Consider the following 27,419-nt stretch of genomic DNA (forward strand, 5'->3'; position numbering starts at 1 on the left):
GTCATGACAGTTAGTTAGCCTACATCGACCCCTGTGGTTGCAAATAACAGAACAATAGTGAGCTCGTCAAGTATAAAAGCCTTCGCAACTCTGTCTGTACGTTAAAAAACTGTGATGCTTGGGTTTAGGGTTGGGAAAGGTGTAGACGTTTATAACTGTGATGGTTGGGTTAAGGGTTGGGGTAGGTGTAGATGTTAATAACTATGATGGTTCAATTTAGAGTTGTGGTAGGTGTGGACGTAAATTACTGTAATGATTAAGTTTAGGGTTAGGGAATGTGCAGATGGTATTAACGATGATGATTGGGTTTAGGGTTGGGGAAGGTGTAGATGTTAATAACGATGATGATTGGGTTTAGGGTTGGGGAAGGTCTAGATGTTAATAACGATGATGTTTGGGTTTAGGGTTGGGGAAGGTCTAGATGTTAATAACGATGATGTTTGGGTTTAGGGTTGGGGAAGGTGTAGATGTTATTAACGATGATGATTGGGTTTAGGGTTGGGGAAGGTGTAGATGTTAATAACGATGATGATTGGGTTTAGGGTTGGGGAAGGTGTAGATGTTAATAACGATGATGATTGGGTTTAGGGTTGGGGAAGGCCTAGATGTTAATAACGATGATGTTTGGGTTTAGGGTTGGGGAAGGTTTAGACATTATTAACGATGATGATTGGGTTTAGGGTTGGGGAAGGTGTAGACAATATTAACGATGACGATTGGGTTTAGGGTTGGGGATGGTGTAGACAATATTAACGATGATGATTGGGTTTAGGGTTGGGGCAGGTGTAGACGTTATTAACGATGATTATTGGGTTTAGGGTTGGGAAAGGTGCAGACTTTATTAACGATGATGATTGGGTTTAGGGTTGGGGAAGGTGCAGACATTATTAATGATGATGATTGGGTTTAGGGTTGGGGAAGGTGTAGACGTTATTAACGATGATGATTGGGTTTAGGGTTGGGGAAGGTGTAGATGTTAATAACGATGATGATTGGGTTTAGGGTTGGGGAAGGTGTAGATGTTTTTAACGATGATGATTGGGTTTAGGGTTGGGGAAGGTGCAGATGTTATTAATGATGATGATTGGGTTTAGGGTTGGGGAAGGTGCAGATGTTATTAACGATGATGATTGGGTTTAGGGTTGGGGAAGGTTTAGACATTATTAACGATGATGATTGGGTTTAGGGTTGGGGAAGGTTTAGACATTATTAACGAAGATGATTGGGTTTAGGGTTGGGGCAGGTGTAGACGTTATTAACGATGATGATTGGGTTTAGGGTTGGGGAAGGTGTAGACAATATTAACGATGATGATTGGGTTTAGGGTTGGGGAAGGTTTAGACATTATTAACGATGATGATTGGGTTTAGGGTTGGGGAAGGTGCAGCCAATATTAACGATGATGATTGGGTTAAGGGTTGGGGAAGGTGTAGACGTTTTTAACGATGATAATTGGGTTTAGGGTTGGGGAAGGTGTAGATGTTAATAACGATGATGATTGGGTTTAGGGTTGGGGAAGGTTTAGACATTATTAACGATGATGATTGGGTTTAGGGTTGGGGAAGGTGTAGACAATATTAACGATGATGATTGGGTTTAGGGTTGGGGCAGGTGTAGACGTTATTAACGATGATGATTGGGTTTAGGGTTGGGGAAGGTGCAGACATTATTAACGATGATGATTGGGTTTAGGGTTGGGGCAGGTGTAGACGTTATTAACGATGATGATTGGGTTTAGGGTTGGGGAAGGTGTAGACGTTATTAACCATGATGATTGGGTTTAGGGTTGGGGCAGGTGTAGACGTTATTAACGATGATGTTTGGGTTTAGGGTTGGGGCAGGTGTAGACGTTATTAACGATGATGATTGGGTTTAGGGTTGGGAAAGGTGCAGACATTATTAACGATGATGATTGGGTTTAGGGTTGGGGCAGGTGTAGACGTTATTAACGATGATGATTGGGTTTAGGGTTGGGGAAGCTGTAGACGTTATTAACGATGATGATTGGGTTTAGGGTTGGGGAAGATATGGACGTTTATAACTGTGATGGTTGGGTTTAAGTGTGGAGTAGTTGTAAACATCTTGCCGACAACATAGTTTTGACGTGTGAGTCTCCATACCTTCAAGTTACGCCTCTAAAGTACTACAAGTTACGCCCATGCATCTTACGTTCATCTTGCAGTCCGCAGACAGACCCTACTTATTGCATTAGTTAATACTGACTAACAATGATCAATATTTTTACAGTATGTATTATTTGTGAGTAATCTCAACACTTATTAAATCATTTTTAAGATCAAAAGGGATGCACCAAAGTAATCAAAAAATTGTAAGTAAAAAAATATGTATTTGTATTCACCAAATATGTATTGTTGGTGAATGTATTAACTAATGTTGACTGATTAGGCATTATTGTAAAGTGTTACCAGATAAGCTGATATAAGCAATATTTATATCATATTAATTATTGCCAGATTTTTTTTTAATATTGGATAATTATTGGTTTCCTAACAAATATTATAGTTGACTGACCTTTTTCATTATCTAATGAGTGCTTAAAGTTCAACATTAAACACATGCATACTTTTATAACTGTTCATCATGGTAATTTCAGGAAATTTCAACGACGAATGTCCACTTTCGTACTGTATATGTGATGATGCTCAGTTGCATCATTGAAAATGATTGGTTTTAGCTGCTAATGGATATATGGCAGATATTAATATTCTAAACTTCATTTTACTGAACTTTATTAGTTATCAGCCATTAAAAAAAAAATAATAATATATATATATATATATATATATATATTTTTTTTTTTTTTTTTTTTTCCAAATTATGCCAATAAAACAAAAAATGGGCAGAAAAGTGTATTAAGTGAATTTACAAAATACAAAATATGATATACAGTACAACTTTAATCTGCTTTTATTAATTTTCAGCTTTAACAATTAATTTTTTGTTTTGTTTTTTACAATTTTACTATTATTTCATTCCTGCAAATATGGTTAATAACTTAAAAGTGGCCAAAAGGTTGTCAGTGAAATGGAATATATGTATACACACACAAAATGTGGTTTAGGATTTTGATATCAGCCATAAAAAGATCAGATATTACGTATTATTTTAATATCCAAGCATCCTTACAAAATTCACCCCAGAGGTTCAAGAGGACTGATTCTGATGTCTATTGCTCAGGTTTGACTGAAACACTGGGACTGCCCTACTGTAACACACTGTACGTACACCACCAATCCCTGTGCTTAGTTTGTTTTTTTATGATGTCAAAATGAAGTCTGATCCACCTCATGAAAATGTATAACTGCACCAATGAGCAGGCCGCTAGCATTCACCCAGCTGTCTGTGCATGTGTTTAGTTCTCATTAACCTGTATGTTACTGTAGCCTTAACCTCGAAACACAGCAATTTTTAACACAATGACAAATCAAATGTTTAAGGTCTAGTGGCTTTTAGGAAACAAGGGGATATTACATTAAATCAGTGCTGCTCAGCCCTACATCATGTAATTCTTCCTGTTGTGTCTAGTTTTCATCATGTATGCAATCTGCACTCTGTAAAAATAATCTATTTGTTTTCTTTTACATTAAAAATGGCTTAAAATGTAAATAATAAACTAAGATACAACAATCGTAAGCGGCGAGGCTCATTACGAACTCAAGAACACGTATGGATGATGGTATTGGAAGATCTTTTTATTGTTCTTCTTCTTTTTTTAGGTACTTCAGATGGAATGTCCATATCTTTATGATGAGGATTTGTTGTGTCAGTGCAAACACATGTCATGTTTTCTTCAGAAAGCATTTATCTATAAAATTGGTGTTTATCTTAAAGGGATAGTTCACATAAACATGAAAATTTAGTGTTAAGGTGCTTTCACGCCTAGACATTTGTTTTGAATTCTGTCTCATTTGCCCAGTTAATGCAGTTCGTTTGGCATATATGATTTCAGCAATTGCGCTCTGATCCACGCCAAATCAGTCGGTCCTAGATTACTGAAATAGGTGGTCTCAGCTGGATTGAAACGAACCCTGGAGGGTATTGATTGTAGTGAGAAAGCAAAACGATCCAACGGACTAACTGTATCACAGAGTATTATGGTTGTGTAATAGTTATATATACAGCTATATGAAGAAAGAATGATGAGTAGGGCGGGATGTCATCATTCCTACCCGAAAATGTGTGTTTCATGACGAATACGAAAGTAATAGCATGCTGAAATTTGAAATTTGAGTGCTGTTTATTCGTTGGGAAAATTTACCAAAATTACTAGCTGATAGCTTTTCCATATTTTAATCATACTACGTTTTGTATTGTTTTCTACATTTCTGCACTGACACCTCACAAGAAAGATCGACATTGATCTGCTTTATGATAGGACTGCAATTCTAGCCAACGATTTTTTTCAACTCAATTAAACAAAAAATAGCTTCAAATAAATACTGAAAACTACACCTCAATAACGTCTGAGAAAACTTAAGTACTGTACGCCTAAAAGGTCCTATTGAGGACTTACTAAACACATCATAAAGCAGCATTAAGACACATGTTTATCCGTTGACCGATATTATCATCTGATAACTTTTTCCATATTTTAATCTTAGAATATTTTGTACAGTATTATGACTATTGTTTTGTTCATTTCTACACTGACACCTCAAAAGAAAGATCAACATTGATCAGCTTCAAGATCTGATACAGTCTTGGTTCCTCTTTAATTCCTCTCTATAATTAAGCATATAATGTATAATTCTAGTCTACATTTTTTTAAAGATTGATTAACTCAATAGATCGATTTTTACAAAAAGTGACAAGTGAAATAAGGCCATGTATGAAAAAGTCTCACCTCTCAGTTTATATTTGGTGACGATGTCTGTGCGCGTAAAATTAAAGTGGACCTTTTTACTTTTAATGTCTTGATATTGCTTATCATCATCAGGAATTAAAATACCGATGTGACTAATGAGGAGGGCTATTTCTGCACAGAATTTTGCAAAAAATCTGCAGATTTATGCGAAATAATTTTGGGAGAATCATAACTAAAATGTTAATATATGAAATAAAAAAACTTTTTTAATGTATTTAATTAAATAAATAACTAAATTATTTATTGTTTACAATGCAAATCCAATTAGATCCACTTATTTAGTAAACTAAGCAAGTCTTTCACATAATATCTCTACTAAAAGACATAACATATTACTTTACAGACTGTATTTTAAATAAATCATACGAACATTTTCATAATAGTCAATAATATTGCTAAAATTAATTTAAAAACTGAAAAAAATAAGTTTACACAAGTAAATAAATAGTTGAAATTATTTGCAAAAAATCTGCGGATTTCTGCGTGCGCAAATTCCGCGTGGGACACATGATATACTGTACATCTATTTTTGACCAGATGCTCCAAACTTTCATTGGATTTTATTTTGAGGTTTCATTCAAAAATGTTATTTTGACTTTGGATGGGTTTGAAATGGCAAAAGGGCATGTAAATGATGATGAATTTGAATTTTGTGGTGAACTAACCCTTTAAGATCAAGAAAAAAGTCACCCAAAAATTTTGCAAATACAAGATGGCTGCAGGACAACACTAAAATATCAGGTTAGATATTTCTTAGTAGGTAAACAGTTTTTTTTTCTAATGTGTTGTACATTAACACACCATATTCATGCATAAACAAGAGTATACTGGGACAATTTGAGCTTGACAACGACACACAAGGCCTTGGTTTCACAGGAATATTCTTGCATACTTCTCGTCGGATCGCTCTGGGTTCAAGGCATCAAAGTGCATTCCTCATTGACTAAATTAAACACAAAAACGAACAAATAGCTTCAAATAAATACTGAAAACTACACTTCAATAACGTCTGAGAAAACTGAAGTACTGTACGCCTAAAAGGTTCCCTTGAGGACTCACTAAACACATCATAAAGCAGCATTAAGACACACGTAGATGGTTTTGAATGTTTGCATGGAAAGATACAGTAACAGAATATAATATATAAAGACAGATAAATGATCCATCAGTATATAAATACAACAGCATGCTGCAAAGTTTCCATAGGTGAACCTCACGTTTCTTGAGATACATCTTGGAGTGTAAAAAAAGTGACAAACAAAAGTTTTGAAAGTCCACAAATTCAGATAATAGGCCACTTACCTAACTAGAAAAATCATTCAGGTTAACCTAAATACACTTTGTGCGTATAAAAGAATCATTGAGTGACAAATTATATATATTTGAAATAATAGTACACAGTGTAGCAAACAAACAAACTAGCCTGGGCAAAGTTAAGCTTGTAGTTAAGCGTTGGTTCCTTTAAACCAGACAGTCTGATGATCTGCATGTCATCTAAATGGTTGAAATCCAAAATAAATCAGTTTAAGATGAGGTCCTCTGAAAAACATTAATGTTATTAAAAGGAATGTCTGATAAACTATTTTAAAACTCGTGTCAGGATCATAAGTCAGCTGATAACTAGACTCTTTTTTTTCTAGGATGTTGATGGATTTGAACTACACTTTCTTTTCCAACAAACTTTTCAAGCAAGCATATTTCTGTCAACTATCATGTCACCATGCAAAATGCAGTAAGATGCTGTACAAACAGTATTTGCTTTTTTTTTTTTTAAGACAAAAAAGAAAAATGAATGACTACAGCACTAATGCTGTAATAGGCTACTGTGGTGCATTCTTATCAGAGTTTATCACAATCTCTCTTCATTGACATTAGCAGAATGTCTTGTATTGCTGACTAAAAAGGGAACATAGTAGAAGTGCTACTTCTAATCCACTTAAAAACGACTGAGACCCTGCTCAGAGCCAACACACCCCACACGACTGCGCGAATAAATGTGGGGTCAAATAAATAAAGATAAATATTTAATCTATATTCATCATTTCGAAGTGCTTGGAAAGATGCGTTATTTTTTGCATACTCTCTTGTATTTGCATCTAATGAGGAAACAACCTGCTGATATTTCACGTGGAGCATTAAAAGAAAAGTAATGAAAGATTTTGCATAAAAAAATATTTGTAGAACCAGCAAAATTGGTTGTGTTGTGATAATTAAGTGCAAATGACTCTTAAAGAAAATAATCCTTCCTGGATGATTTTTTTTACTATTAAAATAATAAATATTATTAAAATATTACAAAAACCCATTTAAAAATATAAATGATTTAAATAACTTTACAAATAAAATGAATGTACATTGAAAATAAGATTTTATAATTATACATGTATGCATGACTTTTTAAAATATTTGATATAATGTTATAGTATATTAGTCTTGTCACGATACTGGAATTTAGTACCAATCGATACTGAGTTTTTAAAAAATGCTAATATTTGAGTGCTGTGTAGCTCGTTTTTAAACGGTTGTTGCTAGATCGGATATGGTTAGTTAACAAGAAATATTTACATCATTTATTAAATTTCCCATTTATTGTATTTTAATAATGTCTACTGCCAAACCGCCTCTAAATCCAACCGTCACAGTAATGTAAAAAGAGTAGTCGTACCGAGTATTATTTATGCTATCTATTAAATTACCCAACAAATTAGTTTTTTCCTCCTACCCCCAACCCAAACGTCATATTACTGAAAAGTATTAAATATTGTTATACAGTGTCATAAAAATATGCTACTATATTGATGTGCATATAGCACTTCCGGCCGGCCATCTAGTCTTTACCTTCTTAAACAGCGCTGATTTGCCATTGTGTTCACGTGCTTAACAGAAATGACTGTGATTTGGCCACGAAGTTCATCAGTTCACCAAACACGCCGCTGTTTACTGATAAAGGGACACTGGAGCATTTCAAATCTGTAATTCATCATGGCCAATCACAGTCATTTCTGTTGAGCACATGAACACAATAGCAAATCAGCACTGTTTAAGAATGCACACAAATGTTAGCGGAAAATGGACGTTTTTAAAATTTTCACTGCAATTGCTATCAAATTCCAGGATCTTGACAACACTATTGAGATATACATATATCTCAATAGTGTTATAATATATATATATATATAATATAATATATATAATATATATATTATACAATAACTCTTCAAAGCTTTTTTCTTCATGCAAAATACATTCATATTTTTCTTTTGATACTACACTGACATATAACCTGAACATCCAAATGGTTTCGTGAAATTTCGAGTCTACAGAAAGTAACTTAATTAATCCTGAGGCTTTTCAGAGTGGTTCTCCATTACTCGACTACCAGAAACTGCTGACCAACCAGCTCTCTATTGCCTGTGTGTTTCTGAATGGCAGTGCTCTTTGTTTTTTCCTTCTCTGGCTGTTTTAGTGGGGTTACTGTGTGGCACGATTTAAAAAGAAAGAAGGAAACTATCCATCAACCCTGGCCACAAATCTTCACCATTGCCTCCAACCACCCTGGAAGACGCTAAAAAAGAGGTTGTGTTTTTAATGTCTGTAGCTGCACAAAGGAGGATGAAGCAGAGATGTAAAGACACTTCTGCTCTGGAAATGCTAACAAGTATCGAATACACAGCATCGATGAGCTGGACTAAAGACAGAGGGAGTGTTATGGGTGTTTGGATGGGGTGAGTGCAATTATCTCTTGGCCTTGTATTTGGAGGTATCTCTGGGCTCTTTGCTCGGGTTGCTCCAGTCGTCTGCTCCTGGGCCTCCTTGGTAGTGACGCCATGCAGATTTGTTGAAGACGGGCAGACGCTCAAATGATTCACTGGAGAGGGCCTAGTTGAGAAGATGATGTGATTCAAAACATTGTCTAAAAAAACTGTTAAAGGACATCTACACGTTCAGAAAAAAAGTACACAAGCTGTCACTGGAGGTGGTACCTTTATAATAAAAGAAAAAGAGTTTGTGTATTTTCACTGCAAAACACAAGAAATTGAAGCAAATAATGCCCTTTTGAGTCTTTTTAGGCTACTAATAAAAAAAATGTCCCTGCAAAATCCTGAAGGGACTCGACGATGGACACGTCAAAAAGGCAATTGCAAGTCCATTTGTTTTCCATGTCAGTTGCACTTGGATAGATCAAAATAGACAGAGTCAAATACCTTTACAATATTCTTTATGCACTGTAACGAAACAACAGCTGATCCTGCTTTGAGGCAATAGACTATTTTCACATTTCCATTGGGTAAAAGCGCAGTGAATAAGAAAGTACAACAAATCATTTGTTTTTACAATCCTATTTGCTGAAATAATAAAAGAAAAACTCCACCATGGTGTTATCAAGACTTTCAGAAAAAAGACAAAAACTGTATGCGACTGATAACGGCAGACAAAAGAAAGAAAAACGTCAAATCTACTGTCCTGGCTATAGGTGCTGCATTAGAAACGCCTTGCTAATAAATTTTTTGTAATTTGATGCAAAGATGATATAATACATACATAAATGCATATAAATATGCATGTTTTTTACATTTAAATTTTTTAAATTCCAAGGCAAACAAAAAAAAATGATTTAAAAAAAAGTAACAAGCATTTAAAACTACTCTAGAATTAAACAGTTGAGTTTTACCATTTTTCAATACAATCAGTGGATTTCCGGGTCTGGCAGAAACATTTTTATCTTAGCTTAGCATAAATCATTCAATCAGATTAGACCATTAGCATCTTGGTCAAAATAAAGGCTAGGCTAAGCCCACACAGAATCTGGAATTTTCACAGAAATCTGCAGATTTCCAAAGATTTTTAGCCCATCGAGTCTATTTAATTACTTGTGTAAACGCAGGTAGATTTATATTTCAGTTTTTTAAATTAATTTTAGTAATGTTATTGACATGTTATTGTTTATATGATTTATTTACAATACAGTTTGTAAAGTAATATTTTCTGTCTCTTAACAGATATATTATATGAGAGAGAAAAGTTAAAAAGCTATTATTTTTTATAAAAAAATTTTTTTTACTTTTTTTTATTAAGAGAAAAGAGAGAAAAAAATAGAAATAGAAAAACAGAGAACAAAGCGGTTGTCATAAGGGTTACAGAATCAAGTCATGACACATTTGACATGCATTATCACAAATTGTTTACAATGACATATTCAGACCATTTTTTCCAGTACTTGTTACTATTATTATTTTATTTCATATATTAAGTTTTTAGTAATGATAATCCCAAAATCATTCCACATAAATCTGCATTTGACAAAATTCTGCTCAAACATCGCAAAAAATGTCCGCTGATTCTTTCTGGCCCTAGTTATAGCTTAACTCTTTTTTTATTACAGCATGTACTAAGACTGACAGTTTCTATTTTTGGCTGATATAGCTAGAAACTGTACTTTTGTTCTGGCATAACAATCAAGGCACTTTGCTGCTGTACCATGGCTGCAGCAGGGACAATGTTATTATGCAACACTGTTACCTTGTTCGATGTATGGTACAGCAGCAAAGTTCATTGATTATCACTGCATAATGAGAGGATATTTCCTAACCTCACCCTGAATACGTTCAAAATTGGTAAAACTCAGTTGTTTAACTCTAGGTGACTCTTAAGCATATTTCCAATTAGCATATTTCCAAAAAAAGTAGTATTCCTTTAAGTCACTCAGTGTCCATTAACACAACAATATGACTGTACATGTAATTTTGCATACTTGACCTTTGAATAAAGTTTAAACTGGGAGCTGTTTTTACCTTCAAATAGATGACGGCATCAGTCCCCACACCTTCCATCGAGTACAGTTTCAGGTCTCCTTGAAAGTATCGGGCGTAGAGTCTTGAGATCGGCAAACCATGGCCAAACCCAGCCTACAGATCAGGTTATGGAGGACAGTGCTACATTTAGAACTGTTTGTTCGAGGTTCAATCTAAAATCATGTTATCCATTACTTATTCCCATGTCATTCCAAATCCTCATGGATTACTTACTTACAATTTATACAAAAGGAAATGTTTAATAAAAAGCACAAAAGAAACTGTATAAATGCAGAAAATACCATAAGCAGGTGCATATGCATGGATTTATAGTGCCATTTTGAGTTTATGTGCTGTTTTAGTTTTTAAATGATTTACATTTATTAATTATGGTAAAGGCACATGTCCAAATGACTAAAACTAATGACTAATAATACACAAACACAAATATACACACAAAGTCAGTTTAGTTTTACATTGCTGTAAGTAAAAAGACAATTTTGATTAAAAAAAATTATATATCAAAGAGCAAAAATAATTGTATTTTTATGGTTTTAGTTTTAGTTAACTGTAATAATAACCCCGTCTAAAATGTATATTTTATTATTTCATTATTTATATCAGCTTGATTTCAATTAAAAATATAATTTTTATAGTTACTTTTAATTATAAAACATTAATTTCCTTTGTATAAGAAACAAATCGAAACTTTTTTTGAAGGTTTGATATCATAGCAAAGTCGAAAACTGAGTTTTACTAAATTTTTAAAAGCTACTGCAAAATAGGCATGGGACGATAACCATTTTCAAAGTATACCGCGGTTTGGTAAAGTCAAGGTGTTAAAACCACCAAAATGTTCAGTAATACTGTTCCTAAGGTACATGTAATATTGTTTATTTACATTTTCATTTTTTTTAGGACAACAGTATCTCCAGCAGAAAATTTATCCAAAGATGCCATTTTAAATTGTAAAGAAATCTGTGTTTTTCAAGCTAATGAAGACAGCAGAAGTCAATAATTAATTTGAATTATTTAGCCTGACATGTTTACCACTTCAAAATATTTTAAATCTTTCAAAACATAAACTATATTGTGTTCAAAGGGGAATAAGTTGTTGTTTTTTACCCAAACATTTAAAAGGAATATATTTTAGAGCAGTAATTATAATACCATGAAACCGTGATATTTTTATCCAAGGTTATCATACCATCAGAATCTTATACCAGCCCATGCCTACTGCAAAATGAAACATTTTTGACATTTAACAACTTAAATTTGCATCTGTTTATCCTCTGGAAGCTATAGTCTTTTTTAATACAAAAGTAACATTTATGGTGTTTGAAAGCCCAAGTACAGCATTAACATTTGACTAAACCTCTCCTTTAGTTTCCCACAATGGTTTAAAAAGTCTGAGAGATGTCAGGAAGAAGTTTCTCATTACCAGCGGCACTCGTTTGGAGTCCAGACTGGGTGTGGGTGCAGTCGAGTAGGTGTAGTTAAATAGCCTGTCGATCTTCCGTAAAGCCACGCCCCCACCCCTGTCACTGATCTATGAATAAAAAAAATACAAAAATGTAAGCTCAAGGCATGTTTACAAAGAAAACTAACTCACAAACACACTGACCTTCACGGACAGATCCTCAATCCCCAGGGTCACTTTTGCTTTTATAAGAGGAAGACCCTCTTTGCTGCCCTCGTGAAGATCATTGGTGGCTCGCATTGCATTCTGCAAACACAAACACAAGCTGTTATTGTGATACATCAAAGCACAAAGATCGAACTCAAGAATCCAATATTAAACATGTAGCTACTTATTCTGTAAATACACCCACTGGCCACTTTATTAGGTACACCTTACTAGTACTAGGTTGGACCCCCTTTTGCCTTCAGAGCTGCCTTAAACCTATCCCATACCTCCAAACCTGTCTCTAACCCTACCTATATCACACCTCAAGAGCACCAGAAGTGTTCTGCAATACATTGGGATCACAGTAAGTACATTGTATTTATGTATTGATGCAAGTACATAGTAGTTAAGACCACTTAATGTAAAGCAAGACAACAGTTTTTTGATGAGCCAAATTCAATATGCGCACACACATTTTAGAAACCTACCTTGAACAATTCAAACAGCATGTGGAACAGGTGCGAGGGGACATAAACTGCCTGGATGGGTTTCTGAGGAGCCTTTGCTGCTGAGAAAAGTGAAATATTAATGGTGTTTTTGAGCTCTGGAAATGTCACTGCATTCATAAGACATGGAGTAACACTGAAACAAATATTTAAAGCATTATGTGGGAGACAATGGAAAAAAAGGTACCATTGAATTCTTCTATCTTCAGCTCAGGGGCAGCTTGGTAATATTGCTCACACACCATCTTAGCGGTTTCGTAGGCATCTGAAAACAACATGACGCTGAATCAGTGGAGCGCAAAATCTAAACAAAGGATAAGGGAGATTTTCCTACACAATGGCTCAAATGCTTGGGGTTAGGTAAACTTTTTTCTTTTATCCACTAAATACCTGCTTTAATGAAAAACACCTAGTTTACTTTGCTTTATAAAAAATACAGCAAAACTTACAGTTTTAAGTAAATGTTTTCTAATTGAATAGATTTTTCAAATGGAATATATATCTGAGATGAAAAAGCAGATTCTTACTCATATTATTTCATTTGATTTCACCAATTTCCTTTTTATTCTTTTTTATTTTATATTCAAATCAGTTTTATTTCAAGTTAAAACTAAAACCATAAAAAAAATCTTGAAATAAAATATTAAAATATAAATAATAATACCAATAACAAAAAAATTGTATGGTTTTAGTTTCTGTCCAAAAACATAACGCTGTCTAATATTTAGATTTTATTTCCCCAAAATTTAAATAATTAATTTTTATTGTAGTTCTATTGTAGCTTTTGCAACCTTCATTATTTTATATATATATATATTTTTTTTTATTTATTTTTTTATTACTTTTAGTACATTTTTCCCCTAAGTTAGTGGCAGCATTTTAAAGAAATGATTAAAAAATTATTTCAGTTTTTTTTTTTTTCAACTTAAGACTAAAACTATGAATAATAATAATAATTTTTATGGTTTTAGTTTCGGTTAACAAAATAACCATTTCTAATATTTAGATTTTATTTAACCATAATTTTAACAATTCATTTTTATAGTGCATTTATTGTGGTTTTTGTAATTATAATTATAATCATTTTTTAAATTTTGATTTATTTTATTTTGGTACTTTGGTAAATTTTCTTTAAGTTATTGCCAACATTAATAAATGTAACATTTAACAGTAATTTGTTTGAAATATAAAAGTTTCTGGATTTTCATTCTAAAGCAAAGTAAATATTTTCAAAGTTTGCAAAAAACACACAAAAAAAAAATCCCAAAAGCAAATGAGGTGCGTTTCCATCAAGTTGTTAAAGGGGCTCAGTGTAGTATTGGTAACCTAGAAACCAACAGTAAACAAGCCCAAAACCACCTCAAGCGAGCATAAAAAAACATTTATTATTTTCCTTGCGATACTTCAAAATATGCATTAAAACAGGGTGATGGAAACCCAGCTAGTGATGTTCTGTTGCTAAACAATAACAGTGACCTTACCAGTCACCACTTCAGCAACATTGCAGCTGGGATCAATACTGCCGATGTGTTTGGGATGCGCTGGGTTGATGTCATTGCCAAAGAGGAGAGCTGCAATCAAGAGAAAAACAATCACAGCAAAACTCGATGACAGTTACAGTATGTGGTGTATTTCTTTTTTTTGAGTGACGTACTGTGCTGGTTGATGAGCATGCGAAAGGAAATTCGGTTGGTGTAGAAGCGGTCCAGAAAGTACTGGATGTTGGAGCTGACGAATGGATCGAATCCAAACTTCTCCTTATATTCTATCACACCCTGGGCCATAGTTGGGACCACATCATTGTGTCTGTTCCTGATCTCAATAAGAGTCTCCAAGAAGCTAGAAAAATGTTGACAGGTCAAACGTTATTCACATGGATCATATTGAGTCAGACATTGAGGATAGAATATCTAAAATAAAATTCAGAGGGAAAAAAAACTGATTTGCATGATCAGCGAAATTAAATTTAGCCAGTGCATAATGTGAACTGTCACAGTATTTAAGAAATGTTGTATAAATAAATAAAAATAGTGCTGTACAACATATAATACAGGCCTATTATACATTTTACAATAATTATTTTTTTATATAAATATATTGTTTTATTATTATTTATATTTCAATGTTTCAATTTATAATTTTTTATTATCTACTTAGTGTTATTTATTTATTTACTTTTGTTATGTAATTTGAATGTATGTGTATATATGTATGTATATATGTATGTATGTGTATATATATATATATATATATATATATACATATATATATATATATATATATATATATATATATATATATATATATATATATATATATACACACACACATTCAATATATGTATATCACACTCATAGCAGTGCGATTCGGCTGTTTCTCGGCACTGATGGGAGGCGTGCATTGCCTTAGTGTCCCACCAGTGCCGATATACAGCCACATCGCACTACTACGAGTGTGATACTGCCTTTATACTAGGGATGCTCAAAATAACCGATTAACCGTTAACCAAAAGGCTGCGTTTGTAACCGATTAATGGTATCAGTTAAACGACTAAAAAATCTAATTTGATATATTTGTAAAGTTTGGCTGCATAAGTGGCTGATCACAGCGAACGTGCTTTTTCCGTGAAGAGGTAAATCTTTTAACTAACGGCCGCGAGTGTTTTACGTGCTGCTTATGCGCCTTGCTCGCTTCGTGTTTGCCGTTGTGCGCTGTGTGCACTCGATTGGAAAAAGCATGTTACCTTGTGTCTTTTTCATTCTTCAATCAAATGAAAGCAGAGGTGAGGTTTCCATTGAGGTGACAGCAGTGTTTGTGTTATCAAGGCGACTACGGCGAACTTTTAATGATGGAGGAGAAACATGTGGTCGCTGTTTCAAGTCATCCAGAGCTGTATGACTTTGCAAATCTTGAATATCATAATGCTATTAAAAATTACAATAATTACAACATTGACAGCAGTGACATACAAAAGAGCACTGTGCTCATTTTTTTGTCAACATAAAAGACAGTGAGATTCGCTGTGATCGGCCTTTAAATGTGCAACACATATTTGTTAACTCGCCGGACAGTAACATGTGCAACCACACGTGCCCACAGACGTGCCAAAAGAAGCAAAAAGAAAAAGGGATATTTCTGGTCACAGTTTGACACAGATGAGTTGACAAACCAGCGCTGATGCTGATCGCCTCTGTGATGCCTGGAGCCGCGTCATGAACTCACAAATAGGGTATTGATGATTTAGTGTAGGTAACAAACAAAAAACCAACATTTTTCAATTTGGAAAATTACAGTTATTAATAGTTCTTATATAATATACATTTTTAAATAGCATTATCTACCAATCAAACAAATACAAAGTTTTTCTTGATTTTTGCATAAGTTAACTTTACACTAAACTAAGGCTTTCAATGTATAGCTTATAAAACAGGTGTGCAAATTAATGCAATACCATATGTAAACAACAAAATTGTTATATACTATGTGGTAGCCTATACTTTACTAAAAGGTAAAGCTATATAAGCCATAAGGTCATTGTCTTTCATTACACGCAGCGCACACACACATAAACTGTGATTGAGACAGAGAAAATAAGTCATTATCGTAATTAAAAAAATCTTTAAACTAATGACTTCTATTAAAAATGTTGACAGAAGTTTTGTAATATAATACTAACAGCGGAGCATTAATTAAATGCATATTTCCGTGGAGCGATCAATTTGAGGTAGCCTAATATTTTTATTTGAAGTAAAAAAGATCTAGAGCAGAATTTATTTTATTCTTTTTGTTTAGTTTATTCTGTTTTTCTATGCTGCTGAAAACACTGCAGGTGCGTGAAGATGTGCTGTTATATTCTGTATGCTGTTTCCATGTTAAAATAAATCAGTATTTTAAAATGCAATATTTAAATTCTCACACAAAATAGGCACATCTATTATTTTTTTTATGAAGTAATATTTTAATATTAATCTGTAAACTGTTAATGGTTAATATTCGGTTAAAGTGCGGTGGTTGTCGGATGGCAAAATGAACCTAAATGAGCATTCCTAGTTTATACAACAGTTCGATGGCATAATTGTGTATATAAAAAAGAAAATCAAACACAGAGACTCTCAAAACCCTTTTGTAAGAGGAACTACTAGTATTTGAATGATTCTCTAGCATAATGTCTAAAATGATGACAAAACAGGTTATTTTGCTCGCATTTTAGGATTATAAGGCTATACAACATAAAACACCATCAGTCTACAGATATTTCTCACTACATTATTACAGTCCATTACAGTCTACAGTATTTCTCTGTTGCAATCAGGATATCACAGTAATTAACCCTGAAAAAAGCAGCACCCCGAAAAAAGCAGCACAATCACTACCAGATTGCTGTTGTGTTTGCGATAAGTACAACCGCTAAACACGTGCGGGCATTTCTTCTTTCTTTCTGCCAACAAACACACATTCCTGATATGCGAGTCCCATCTCACACTCAATATACTACAATTATATGGTATAAATACAGCACTACAGCAAATAAAGGAAAGAGAGCTCTTTTAATTTTATTTAATTTCATTTAATTTCATTTAAAACATTCTAAAAAGAATAACTGGCCAAAAAATTAATAAATTGGGGATAAAATATTGAGAAAATGTTGTATAATATTTTATGCAGCTCTACAATACTGACCTGTATACCCTATACCAGGGCTATTCAATTGGCTGCCCGTGGGCCGAACCCGGCCCTCGAGGTAATTTGTTTTGGCCCTCCAAATAGTGTGATCAAAACGGCCGCTATAGACCTTTTTCACAGCGGAATTGAACACCGGAAGCGCCCTTCGAAGCAGTGTATCAATATTTCCGGGTTCGCTAGGAGTCGCAGAGACATGACAGCCTCGGGACAGCGGATGACTTTCTCACGGTCAACTTTGCCATAATTTGGACAGGAAGATGTTGTTCGGTGAATGTGTAAAACTGCCTTAATAAAACAGCTTTTAAAAGATGATACCGATTTGCAGAATTTGTGCAGAAAACGTGTCTTACCGTTTGCGTTAGCAACATCAGGTTCCAGTAAAGTGCACAGCCAACAGCATAAAATCTGCTCATTCAAGCCATTCGTAAACTAGATTAACCTGGCTATTTAACATCCAGCAGGATGAGTTTAATGTCAGTAGTCCCGTCTGTAAACTGTGCTTACCCCCTCCTTCCTTTTTATTAAGAGTCAGATATAGTGAATGGCGAGGTAAGTAAGCTGTACAGGCGAGTTAGCTATCGGTTAATACATTACAGGTTGTTTAATGCTCGTGAGGTTTTCTCAAGTCTGGAAACACGTTAGCTCTTACTCGTGGATAATATTCATTTTTATTATTTATTTAAAGAACAGCAAATAACATTTTACAATACAAAAATGTACATACCAAGGGGTAATTATAAATAAAATACAAATAATCAAAATGTAATATAACATATGTATAACGAAATACATTGTAGAGTTCACACATTTTAAAGTGGGTCAAGTTTCTTGTTTAGAGAGTTGATACTGGTATTGTACAAGCATATTTCAGTCAACAATACCTTAAAATCTGGTTTCATATTAGTAAATTTACATTTATGAATGTACAATTTTGTTAACAACATAAGCAAATTAAATAAATAAAACTATTTTCCTCTAGATTAGGATAATCAAGTAAAGCCCAAATGTACATTTATCCATAATGAAAGAGGTTTTGAATACAAAAGTTCATTTTGCAACTCACCCCATAAGCTGACTATGTACAATGCCAAAATAAGTGTAAAACTGTCTCCTCATATTCGTTACAAAAATACAATTTACATCAATACCACTTTAAAATTTTTGCAAACAATGTTTTGCTGGATAAAACCTGTGGATGAGTGTATAGGACATTTCTTTAATTCTATTTCTAATATGATATTTCTGTGGTAACAGCCACACTTTTCTTCAATTCACCCTTTAATAAAGACATATAATAAAATTGAATATAAGGTACAGTAATGATTTCTTTTTGGAAAAGAGTATGAATAGCTCTATCATTACTCTTGGTATTTAGTAAAACAAAATTTGCCGACATAAGATTTAGTAATATCAAAAGACGATGCATCAGAAGGATTGTCTTATTAATACCTCTAAATAACATGAATGAATAACATGTCTCTGCAGGAATTGAACCAATAACAGTTAAAAACTTGCTGGGTTTCTTAATATTTTGATTTTGTAATAAAGGACTTCATTGTAAGAAAAGTTTACCATCTTTATTATATAACTGACTAAACAAATAATTTTGCTGTCAAACCAATTAAAAAAAGAGATTTGCATTTGTATGAACTGTCTATTATTCCAAAATAACAACAATGTAGGGAGAAATCATGCTTATAGATTAATGACCATGATGAGCACTTGATTGTGGAAGGCAGATAGCTTAACTGGAGTTTTGTCTATATTATAATTACTCATCAAAATAAACCATAGACCACCAGTCTTTAATGAAACATACTAATCTCCGCTTTGAAGTGTATACAGCATAAGAATGTACTCCCGCATATAACTTGAAACGGCATTCAACCCCCTTTAATATTGTCATCCATGATTTTCCCTGTCCTTCGTCTTTCGGGAGATCGTGGTCATTAAAGTAAGAGTGTCGTTTTTGAGTTGGAGCAGCTGGGAACGCGGCAATCACAGCGATGAGATGACCCTGCCATTCTTTCTTGCTCCGTCGCATTGAAACCGGATGTTGTGGTACACTGCTTCGCTTACCGGAACCAGGAAGTGTGAAAAAGGCCTATTGCTATGAAGTGACGTGCGTCTGTTCAATTCAGTATGAGCTGCAGAGCTTGCGCAGAGCGTGAGTCATCATAAGCGAGTGGTGCGGACAGCCGAAAACATTTGGATATGTTTTGTAGAAAATGCCTTTTGTACAATGCACTGTAATCATTAATAGGTATGCAACGATTAGCTGATTTCACTATTAACTGCGCTTTAATTCGTCACAGTTAATTAATCGTAAAGACTCCTCTAAGTCGCATTTCTGTTGCATGAAAAAGTTTTGACAAGTTGCCATCTGTGCGCTAGTTTAAAGTTGCACACCGGATTAACTATAGCAGCGGCCGTTCCCATATCACGTCTTTTTACACTTACAGGTTTGTTATTTCTAATGTAAGAATGACAATATGCGCGCACAAGTGGAGCAACGCGCTTGCCTCTGTCCAGGCGCACGCAGTAGAAAACATCTAAGAGTTGTGCGTGCCTTTCAGTGCAAGTCATTTGGACAATGCAGTTGTTTTAAAATTCAATATATTAACATTTTAATGTAGAAAAAGCCAATGTGGGTGTCTTTATGAGCACAAATACAGCATATGGGCTCTTATATGTAGTTGTGTCATCACTCATATAGCAAGTCAGATCTCTCCGGCCCTTCAATTGGGATGCTTTTCATGAACCGGCCCCCATGCCAAACTAATTGACTAGCCCTGCCCTATACAATAAATTTGAATATTATACATTATCAATACCAGAAAACTGACAGTGTATATCAATTACTCAATTGTCATTTAATTTCACTATTCATTATGATAATTTTATTTAGCTAAAAATGCAAAAACAAAAAAAAAAGATTATTTCTCCACGTCTGCAGGGTCATCCTGAGCATTGTGTTTCCACTGTCAGGATAGCTTTCAGTTATGATCAGATTCCTCTCTTCTCAACTCTGGCCTGAATTCACCTCACATGATAATATAATAGCATGCCATCCACTGGCCTGCAGAACAAGACCATCTACATGTCTCAAAAACAAACAAAAACAATAAAATAATAATAATAATAAATAAATAAAGCTGCTTACTCATTCAGGGCATGTCCATCTTCTGGCTTCCTGTTCTCAAACTCTAGAAGCTCTAAAAAGCTTTGCAAGTACCTGTGGAGAGATTTGGTAGCAGTTTGGGAATCAATAATGCATATGAATCTGATATTACTCCAATATAAATTTCTATACTCACCATTTCTGCACTAGTTTGACTGAAGGTTGACTGAGGAGTCTGTCCGGCAGCAGATTGACCTCTCTCATAGTGTTAGCAAGACGCACCGGCAGCTCCTTCCGCAGGAACATGTAGGACGTCTTCTCACATGCATTGTCCCGACCTGAAAAGGCACAAACATGATAAACAAGTGAGGAAGCAGGAGGGCTCTTTTATTGATGGAAAATGACTAAAAGTGCTTTATCATCCTTATCTGAAATATGAGACTTGAGTGTAGTCAACAACAACTCATCAGTGCAAAACTATTTAAAAAAAAAAAAAGTACAATAGAATGTGACCACAGCCTTTTATTTTTTCTCCTGGGCAAAAAAATAATGGCAATTATATATAAAATATTACATACATAGAATTATGAGCCCTCCTGAATTATTAGCCCCCCTGTATATTTTTTAACTCATTTCAGTAACGATGGACAATCAGAAAAAAGAATTGCTTAAGGGGGCTAATAATATTAACCTTAATATGCTGTGTAAAAAATGTAAAACTGCTTTTGTTCTGGCCAAAATAAAAAAATAAGACTTTCTCCAGAAGAAAAAATATTATATGAAATCCTGTGAAAAATCGTTTGCTCTGTTCAACATAATTTGGGAAATATTTAAAAAAAAGAAAACAAATTCACAGAAATACAACATTTACTAATAATTTTATCTTCAACTGTATATTTATGTATTTTTATCATGATTTACAGAGGACACCCATGAAAGTTCCAAAACACCAATTTAACTAATTACTTATTTTAAGTCTTTATATGTTGCTTTAATTTTTATTTTTCAGCAAAAAGTTTTAAAAATGTTAATTAAAAAAGTGAAATGATTCAGTATATACAGTTGAAGCCAAAATCATTAGCCTTCCTGTGAATTTGTAATACTTTTTAAGTGTTTCCCAAGTGCTATTTAATGAAGAAACACATTTTAGAACTAAATTCTTTTGTCTTTTCCTTAATGACAGTATATGATATTTATTATTTATACTAGTTATTTTGGAAGATACCAGTATTTAGCTTAAAGTACAATTTAAAGGCTTACAGACAAGTCATTGTACAACAGTGGTTTGTCCTGTAGCCAATCAAAAAAAGGGGCTAATAATATTGATCTTAAAACTTGTGTGTGTGTGTATATATATATATATATATATATATATATATATATATATATATATATATATATATATATATTTATGTATAGTTTCTATGATCCCTTTTTAATATTTCATCATGTAAATCATTTTTAAACAATATGACACAGTGAATAGTTATAGAAGATTATTTTTATCACCAAATTATTTGAAAGCTTAAAGTAGACACAAAAAATATACAAATATAAAATCACTTATAATCCAAAAATATAATCTGAAAAAAACAATTATTTATTTTTTATGTCATCACAAAATGTAACCAATATTTCCAGTGAGATACAGCTAGATGATCATTACAGGAAATTTTACAACAAAATGTAATTTAAGTTTTTCTAACATTAATTATTGAAGTTTCTTTATAATCATTTCTTAGTGAAAATGTGTTCACAATGTATAAAGCATGAAGATGGTTATATGACAAACATTAACAGTATATTTCTCCTTTAAAACCTTGTGTCTAATGAAAGCTTTTTTATATGTTATGCAACAAATATTCACTCTGTAGGCCTTCAAAGCTCCCCGATGTTTTTAGTTGAAACATCACAAGCAAGTCTAACCATCCAATCACTTATTTAACATTGTAACTAATATCATAATTAGCCTCTTGCATAAGCCTTTCTTCTGACTCATGTCATTATGACAGTCTTATTGTTCTATTAGTGTCACTGTTCAATGAACCGTTCAACCAAAAAGTTTTAAAAAGTCAGTCATTACATTTGGGACTACACGAGCGAATGGCAGAGTTTTCATTTTTGTTAAAAGTATTCATCTAAAAACAACTTATTTTATGTTAGTTGCATTTGACTCAATTATTGTACATGGTAAAAAATAATGTGATGTGTATGGGGGCAACAAGGAGGAATTAAGTTAACTTATTAGTTTTTACAAATTCAAGGGGATTGAACCAAGAACATAGATTTGCTCTTGACACTGGTGGGGACTAATATCCCTAGAGCTGCATTAAACAGCACAAATTCTGTTTTGCGCTTTTAAAAACATGAATAAAGTACTTAATAACATAAAATAAACACCTAATAATACAAATAGCAATCATGTCCCAGACGAAAAGTCAATTTACTTGATATTACTGCAGTCAGGCTTTAAAGAGGTATGAATGTAGAGAAACTTAGAAAGACGTGTGACGCATTTTAACTGTTTTATCCTGATTTTTGTTTCTCATAATCAAAAAAATCTAAACCGAATATGGATTAATTGCACAGCTTTGGTTAATGGTATTAGGGTGAACTTGCAGCAAACTTGACTTTGTGCATGTGTACAGTAGGTTACTAAAGATTGAAGGAGCATTATTTTATTTTGAAGTCGGTTAAATTATTGGTAGGGATATTTTAGTAATTGGTGGATATTGGTGGGGACATGTCCCCTTCGTCCATGCCAATTCTACGCCTTTGGATTGAACTTAAAACAATGAAGAATTAAAAAACACAAGAATTGTTTTGTTTTAGCTCATTTTAAATAAGTTGCTTGAACAAACAGCAAACATAAGTTTTTGAATGCAGATGTAGTCTAGTCAGGGGCGAATTTAACCAATAAGCAGCCGCTTAGGGCACCAGGAAATCTGAGGGCCCCCAAATAAAGTATAGAAGTATGATAGCTATAAATTATATATGACAATGTTTTCTATCATATTTTGTATGGTGAGGGTAGCCCCAACCTTCAACCATGAACCAGTCCAGCAGTTAAACCAGTAAAGATTTAGTTTTAAAAACTATTCAAGAGTTCACACTTAAATATTGTTTGACAAATGTCAGCAGGTTTTGCATGCTGTCCCGGGAGAGAACCCTGAGCTCGGAGATAATTGAGCCCAGGGCTCTCGCCTGGTCGATAGAGCATGTAAGGGGAGTACGAGATCAGGTGGTTCTTGAGCTCCCCGAGGTAAAGGAAGAAAGGGGAAAAGGGGTGGATGAGGGGTTTCTTCGGAAAATGAAGATAAGGGAGTAATTTTTTGCTAGGCTACTTATAGTGGGTTTGGATTAATCTGATTGGCTAACTAATGATTGTAGATGAGAGACCAGCTGAGGTCAATCATATCATGTGCTCCTCTCGAAATTAGTTTGTGAAACTTCACTTATTCATTCATTATTTTTAGCTGTGTACTCACCTTAAGAAAACAAATCATTTGAAAAGATTTACACGGTGCTTTACATGTTATTATTTTGCATTAAGACAAAATGTAGAAGAGAAGACTGAATGCTATTAATATATTTTTTAAAAAGTACAAAAGGTGCATTTTTGACTTTTTAGGCCCTTTGGATAGAATTGCTTAGGGCCCTAAAATCACTTGTGTAGTGTGTACATATACAGATAAAAGAGCCTATTTTATTAAAGTAGAAAGAAAATATAGTTACAGTATACATTAAATTGTGTATTAATTACAAACATATTAACACCATTATAATACGGTATAGATGTTTGTAAACCAGTTATGACATCAGCAGATAACAGAAAACCATGATGAAAGCTCTGAAGGACATACAGTGAGTAATATTTTGTTGTTTACTTCATTAGCTGTCATATCTAGTCACAATAACAGAATTAATTACCTCAGAAATACACATTGTTAGAGTTTTTACATTACAATGAGTAGCTATAGATCACTATATCAATCTATTAGTTGCATTTAGAATCACTACAGAAAACTAATAACATGACTGTAATATCTGATCGCATTAAATGCCGTTCAGCCTTATAATCTTAAAATGCCAGCAAAATTACCTGTTTTGTCATCACTTTTAGTCATTGCGCTAGAGAATCATTCAAACACTATCTCTAAAGTGACATTTCTGAATTTTTAACTGTTTCTGCTGTTCTGACGTCAGCTGCAGATGTGAATGAATGGTGGAAGAAAGTAGTTGTACCAAAAGGTTTTAGACTGAAGTGTTTGATATCTTTTTTATATACACGATTATGCCATTGTCACCAGTGCTGATATACAGCCATAACGCACTGCTACTAGTGTGATAGTGCTCATTTATACAACAGCTCTGTCTGGTTCTCAAATCTGATTGGCTGATAGCAGTGTGATATTCTGCAACATCCTCACCCTTCTGCATTACTCCGCCCACATACAGTGACAGCAGATCAATAAATCCACTACAGTTTGACAAATATTGCAGCTGTTGGACAACAAAATGTAAAATGAGATCAAATTATATAACAGCTAAATAATAATAAACAAAAAGTATAAAAGGAGCATTTGTGAACTTTTGGGCCCCATGGCTGCAATCGTTTAGGGCCCCAAAATCACTAAATCCTCCCCTCAGTCTAGTAATCATATCACACACTAAATAGTGTACATATATAGATAGAAGAGACTATTTTATTAAAATACTTAAAAGAAATATAGTTATACATTTAATTTGTGTTACAACAAACGTATTAACACTATTATCGATAGTTTGTAAACCAGTTATGACATCAGCAGATAACAGAAAACAACAATGTAAGGTCTGAAGGACAAACAGTGAGTAATATTTTCGACACATCAGTAATATCTTAATGTTGTTTACGTCATAAGTTGACATATCTAAGTTAGGCATAATAACAGAACTAACGTTAATCACTAACGTAATACACGTTGTTAACGTTAGTGTTTTTACATTAAAATGAGCAGTTATTAATTATCAAACAAACCATTAGTCGCATTTAGAATCTCTACAGAAAACTAATAATGTGGTGTAACGTCAGTACTATGACGCGATAATAAACATACCAATGCAGCGTTATTACACGTAACAAGTGCTGCTGTCAGCGTCTGTCGGTTTCCAGGTGAAGGATGCGCTCGGACTTACCGAATTCCAGAAACTGTTTAATTGACAGCGGCGATGGCGAAAACCGCGAATAATATTCAATCTTTGGTAGATGGTTCTGCAGAAGAAAAGCGTACAGTCTCATTGTGAGGGAAAATGTGAAGAGAAGGAGGCCAGGATGTTTATGAAATGAAGCTGTATATTGGTCTCATGTCCGAGAGCGTCCACAGAGTAGAGCTGACAGCAATATCCGTGTCCGATTCATTCACCTCCGTTTCATGTTATTAATATAACAGGCAGGTTAATTAAACGTGAGCGACTCCTGTGTTCCCAGTATAACCACTGTTGCGCTAAACAGCACGTAGACAAGAGCGAACGCACAACCGAAAGTGATTGAAACAGAGAGGCTTGTGATTGGTAAATAAGAACCCGGAAAAAATAGATGGTAGTTTGTGATTGGTCTGTTCATTTGGGACAGATAGGTTGCAGAACAGCGGGTTTTTGTTTTTAATGACTTAACGTTATATGTTGTTTACATTTGTGTGTGTGTGTTGACCTGATAACAAGCAATTTATTAATACGCATTCAAAGTTTACATTTAGATTTATATTTTACATATGGGGAGTGGAAAATTGCCCTCCAAAAAGTGTTAATTTTATGTGAATGAATGGATGAATTTAATGCATGGATGGATGGATATATTATATTATATTATATTATATTATATTATATTATATTATATTATATTATATTATATTATATTATATTATATTAATTATATTATATTATAATTTTACTTTTTGTACATTTACAATTTCAAAGTATTTCATGGAAATTTGTGTACATTTTTAAATATATATATACATACATACACACATACACATACACACACATACACACACACACACACACACACACACACACACACACACACACACACACACACACACACACACACACATATATATATATATATATATATATATATATATATATATATTAAAATGTACACAAATTTGCATGAAATGTTTTTAAACTGTTTATACAACAGTTCTTTTTCGTTCAAATCTGATTAACTAATAGCTGTGCGATATTCTGCAATAACAGCACTCGTACAGCTTCCTAACCCTTCTGTATTACTACACTCACATAGAGTGACAGCAGATCAATAAACTCACTACAGTTATAATGTACTTTTGAGGCTTTATTGGACAAGAATGTAGTGGTTTAGATTGCAACTATTCAGTTTACTTTTAAGGATAGAGCCTATTTTAAATCTCTATAATTTCGGAGACAGCATTTGCGGCCATCACCCTGCCACACTAAGCAGAGCAAAGACGGTTGACATTGTCCATCCACAAGATGGCACCAGAGACTGCATAATAAACTCTTACTCCCCCTTCACAAGGGGCGTCAGGTTCAACGCTTCCCATTCACTTTGAATGGGTGACATCAAGCATTGCCGAACTGCATTGTGGATCCATCAGTGCTGCTTCAGTGGCGTTGCTTGCTGCAGAAGTTGGGACTTTCTCAACTTTTCTAGTGCTGATGGAAGCGTCAGCTAATCAGATCGCTTTATGCAAATAAACCAACTTAGGCAGTAGCCAATTGCAGACTAATTTTATTGGCTGACATGCTATGATGATCGCGTCAGCCCTAACTTCAGACA

General features: G+C 33.8%; 1 protein-coding gene across 4 annotated transcripts; it reads right to left on the reverse strand.

Annotated features, from left to right (window-relative positions):
* Window positions 1-8,137: 8,137 nt before the first annotated feature.
* On the reverse strand, window positions 8,138-26,145 carry pdk3a (pyruvate dehydrogenase kinase, isozyme 3a). 4 transcript variants are annotated; one of them, XM_087309581.1, is made up of 11 exons: window positions 25,793-26,145; window positions 20,811-20,952; window positions 20,657-20,728; window positions 14,465-14,649; window positions 14,292-14,381; window positions 12,998-13,075; window positions 12,793-12,869; window positions 12,302-12,403; window positions 12,119-12,226; window positions 10,678-10,791; window positions 8,138-8,764 (listed from the first exon to the last, which is right to left on the reverse strand). In XM_087309581.1, exons 1-11 carry the CDS (start codon window positions 25,893-25,895, stop codon window positions 8,621-8,623), a joined length of 1,215 nt encoding a protein of 404 aa, XP_087165707.1. In that variant the 5' UTR covers window positions 25,896-26,145; the 3' UTR covers window positions 8,138-8,620. The 4 variants fall into 4 exon arrangements, 2 of the variants coding, with proteins under 2 accessions (XP_087165707.1, XP_087165706.1); XM_087309580.1 differs by having other exon boundaries at window positions 12,793-12,872; XR_015525036.1 differs by lacking the exon at window positions 8,138-8,764 and adding an exon at window positions 9,805-10,354 and having other exon boundaries at window positions 10,450-10,791.
* Between the last annotated feature and the right edge of the window lie 1,274 nt (window positions 26,146-27,419).

Source organism: Danio rerio, chromosome 24 (genome assembly GCF_052040795.2).
Source record: "Danio rerio strain M-AB ecotype USA chromosome 24, GRCz13ab, whole genome shotgun sequence".
Taxonomy (NCBI): domain Eukaryota; kingdom Metazoa; phylum Chordata; class Actinopteri; order Cypriniformes; family Danionidae; genus Danio; species Danio rerio.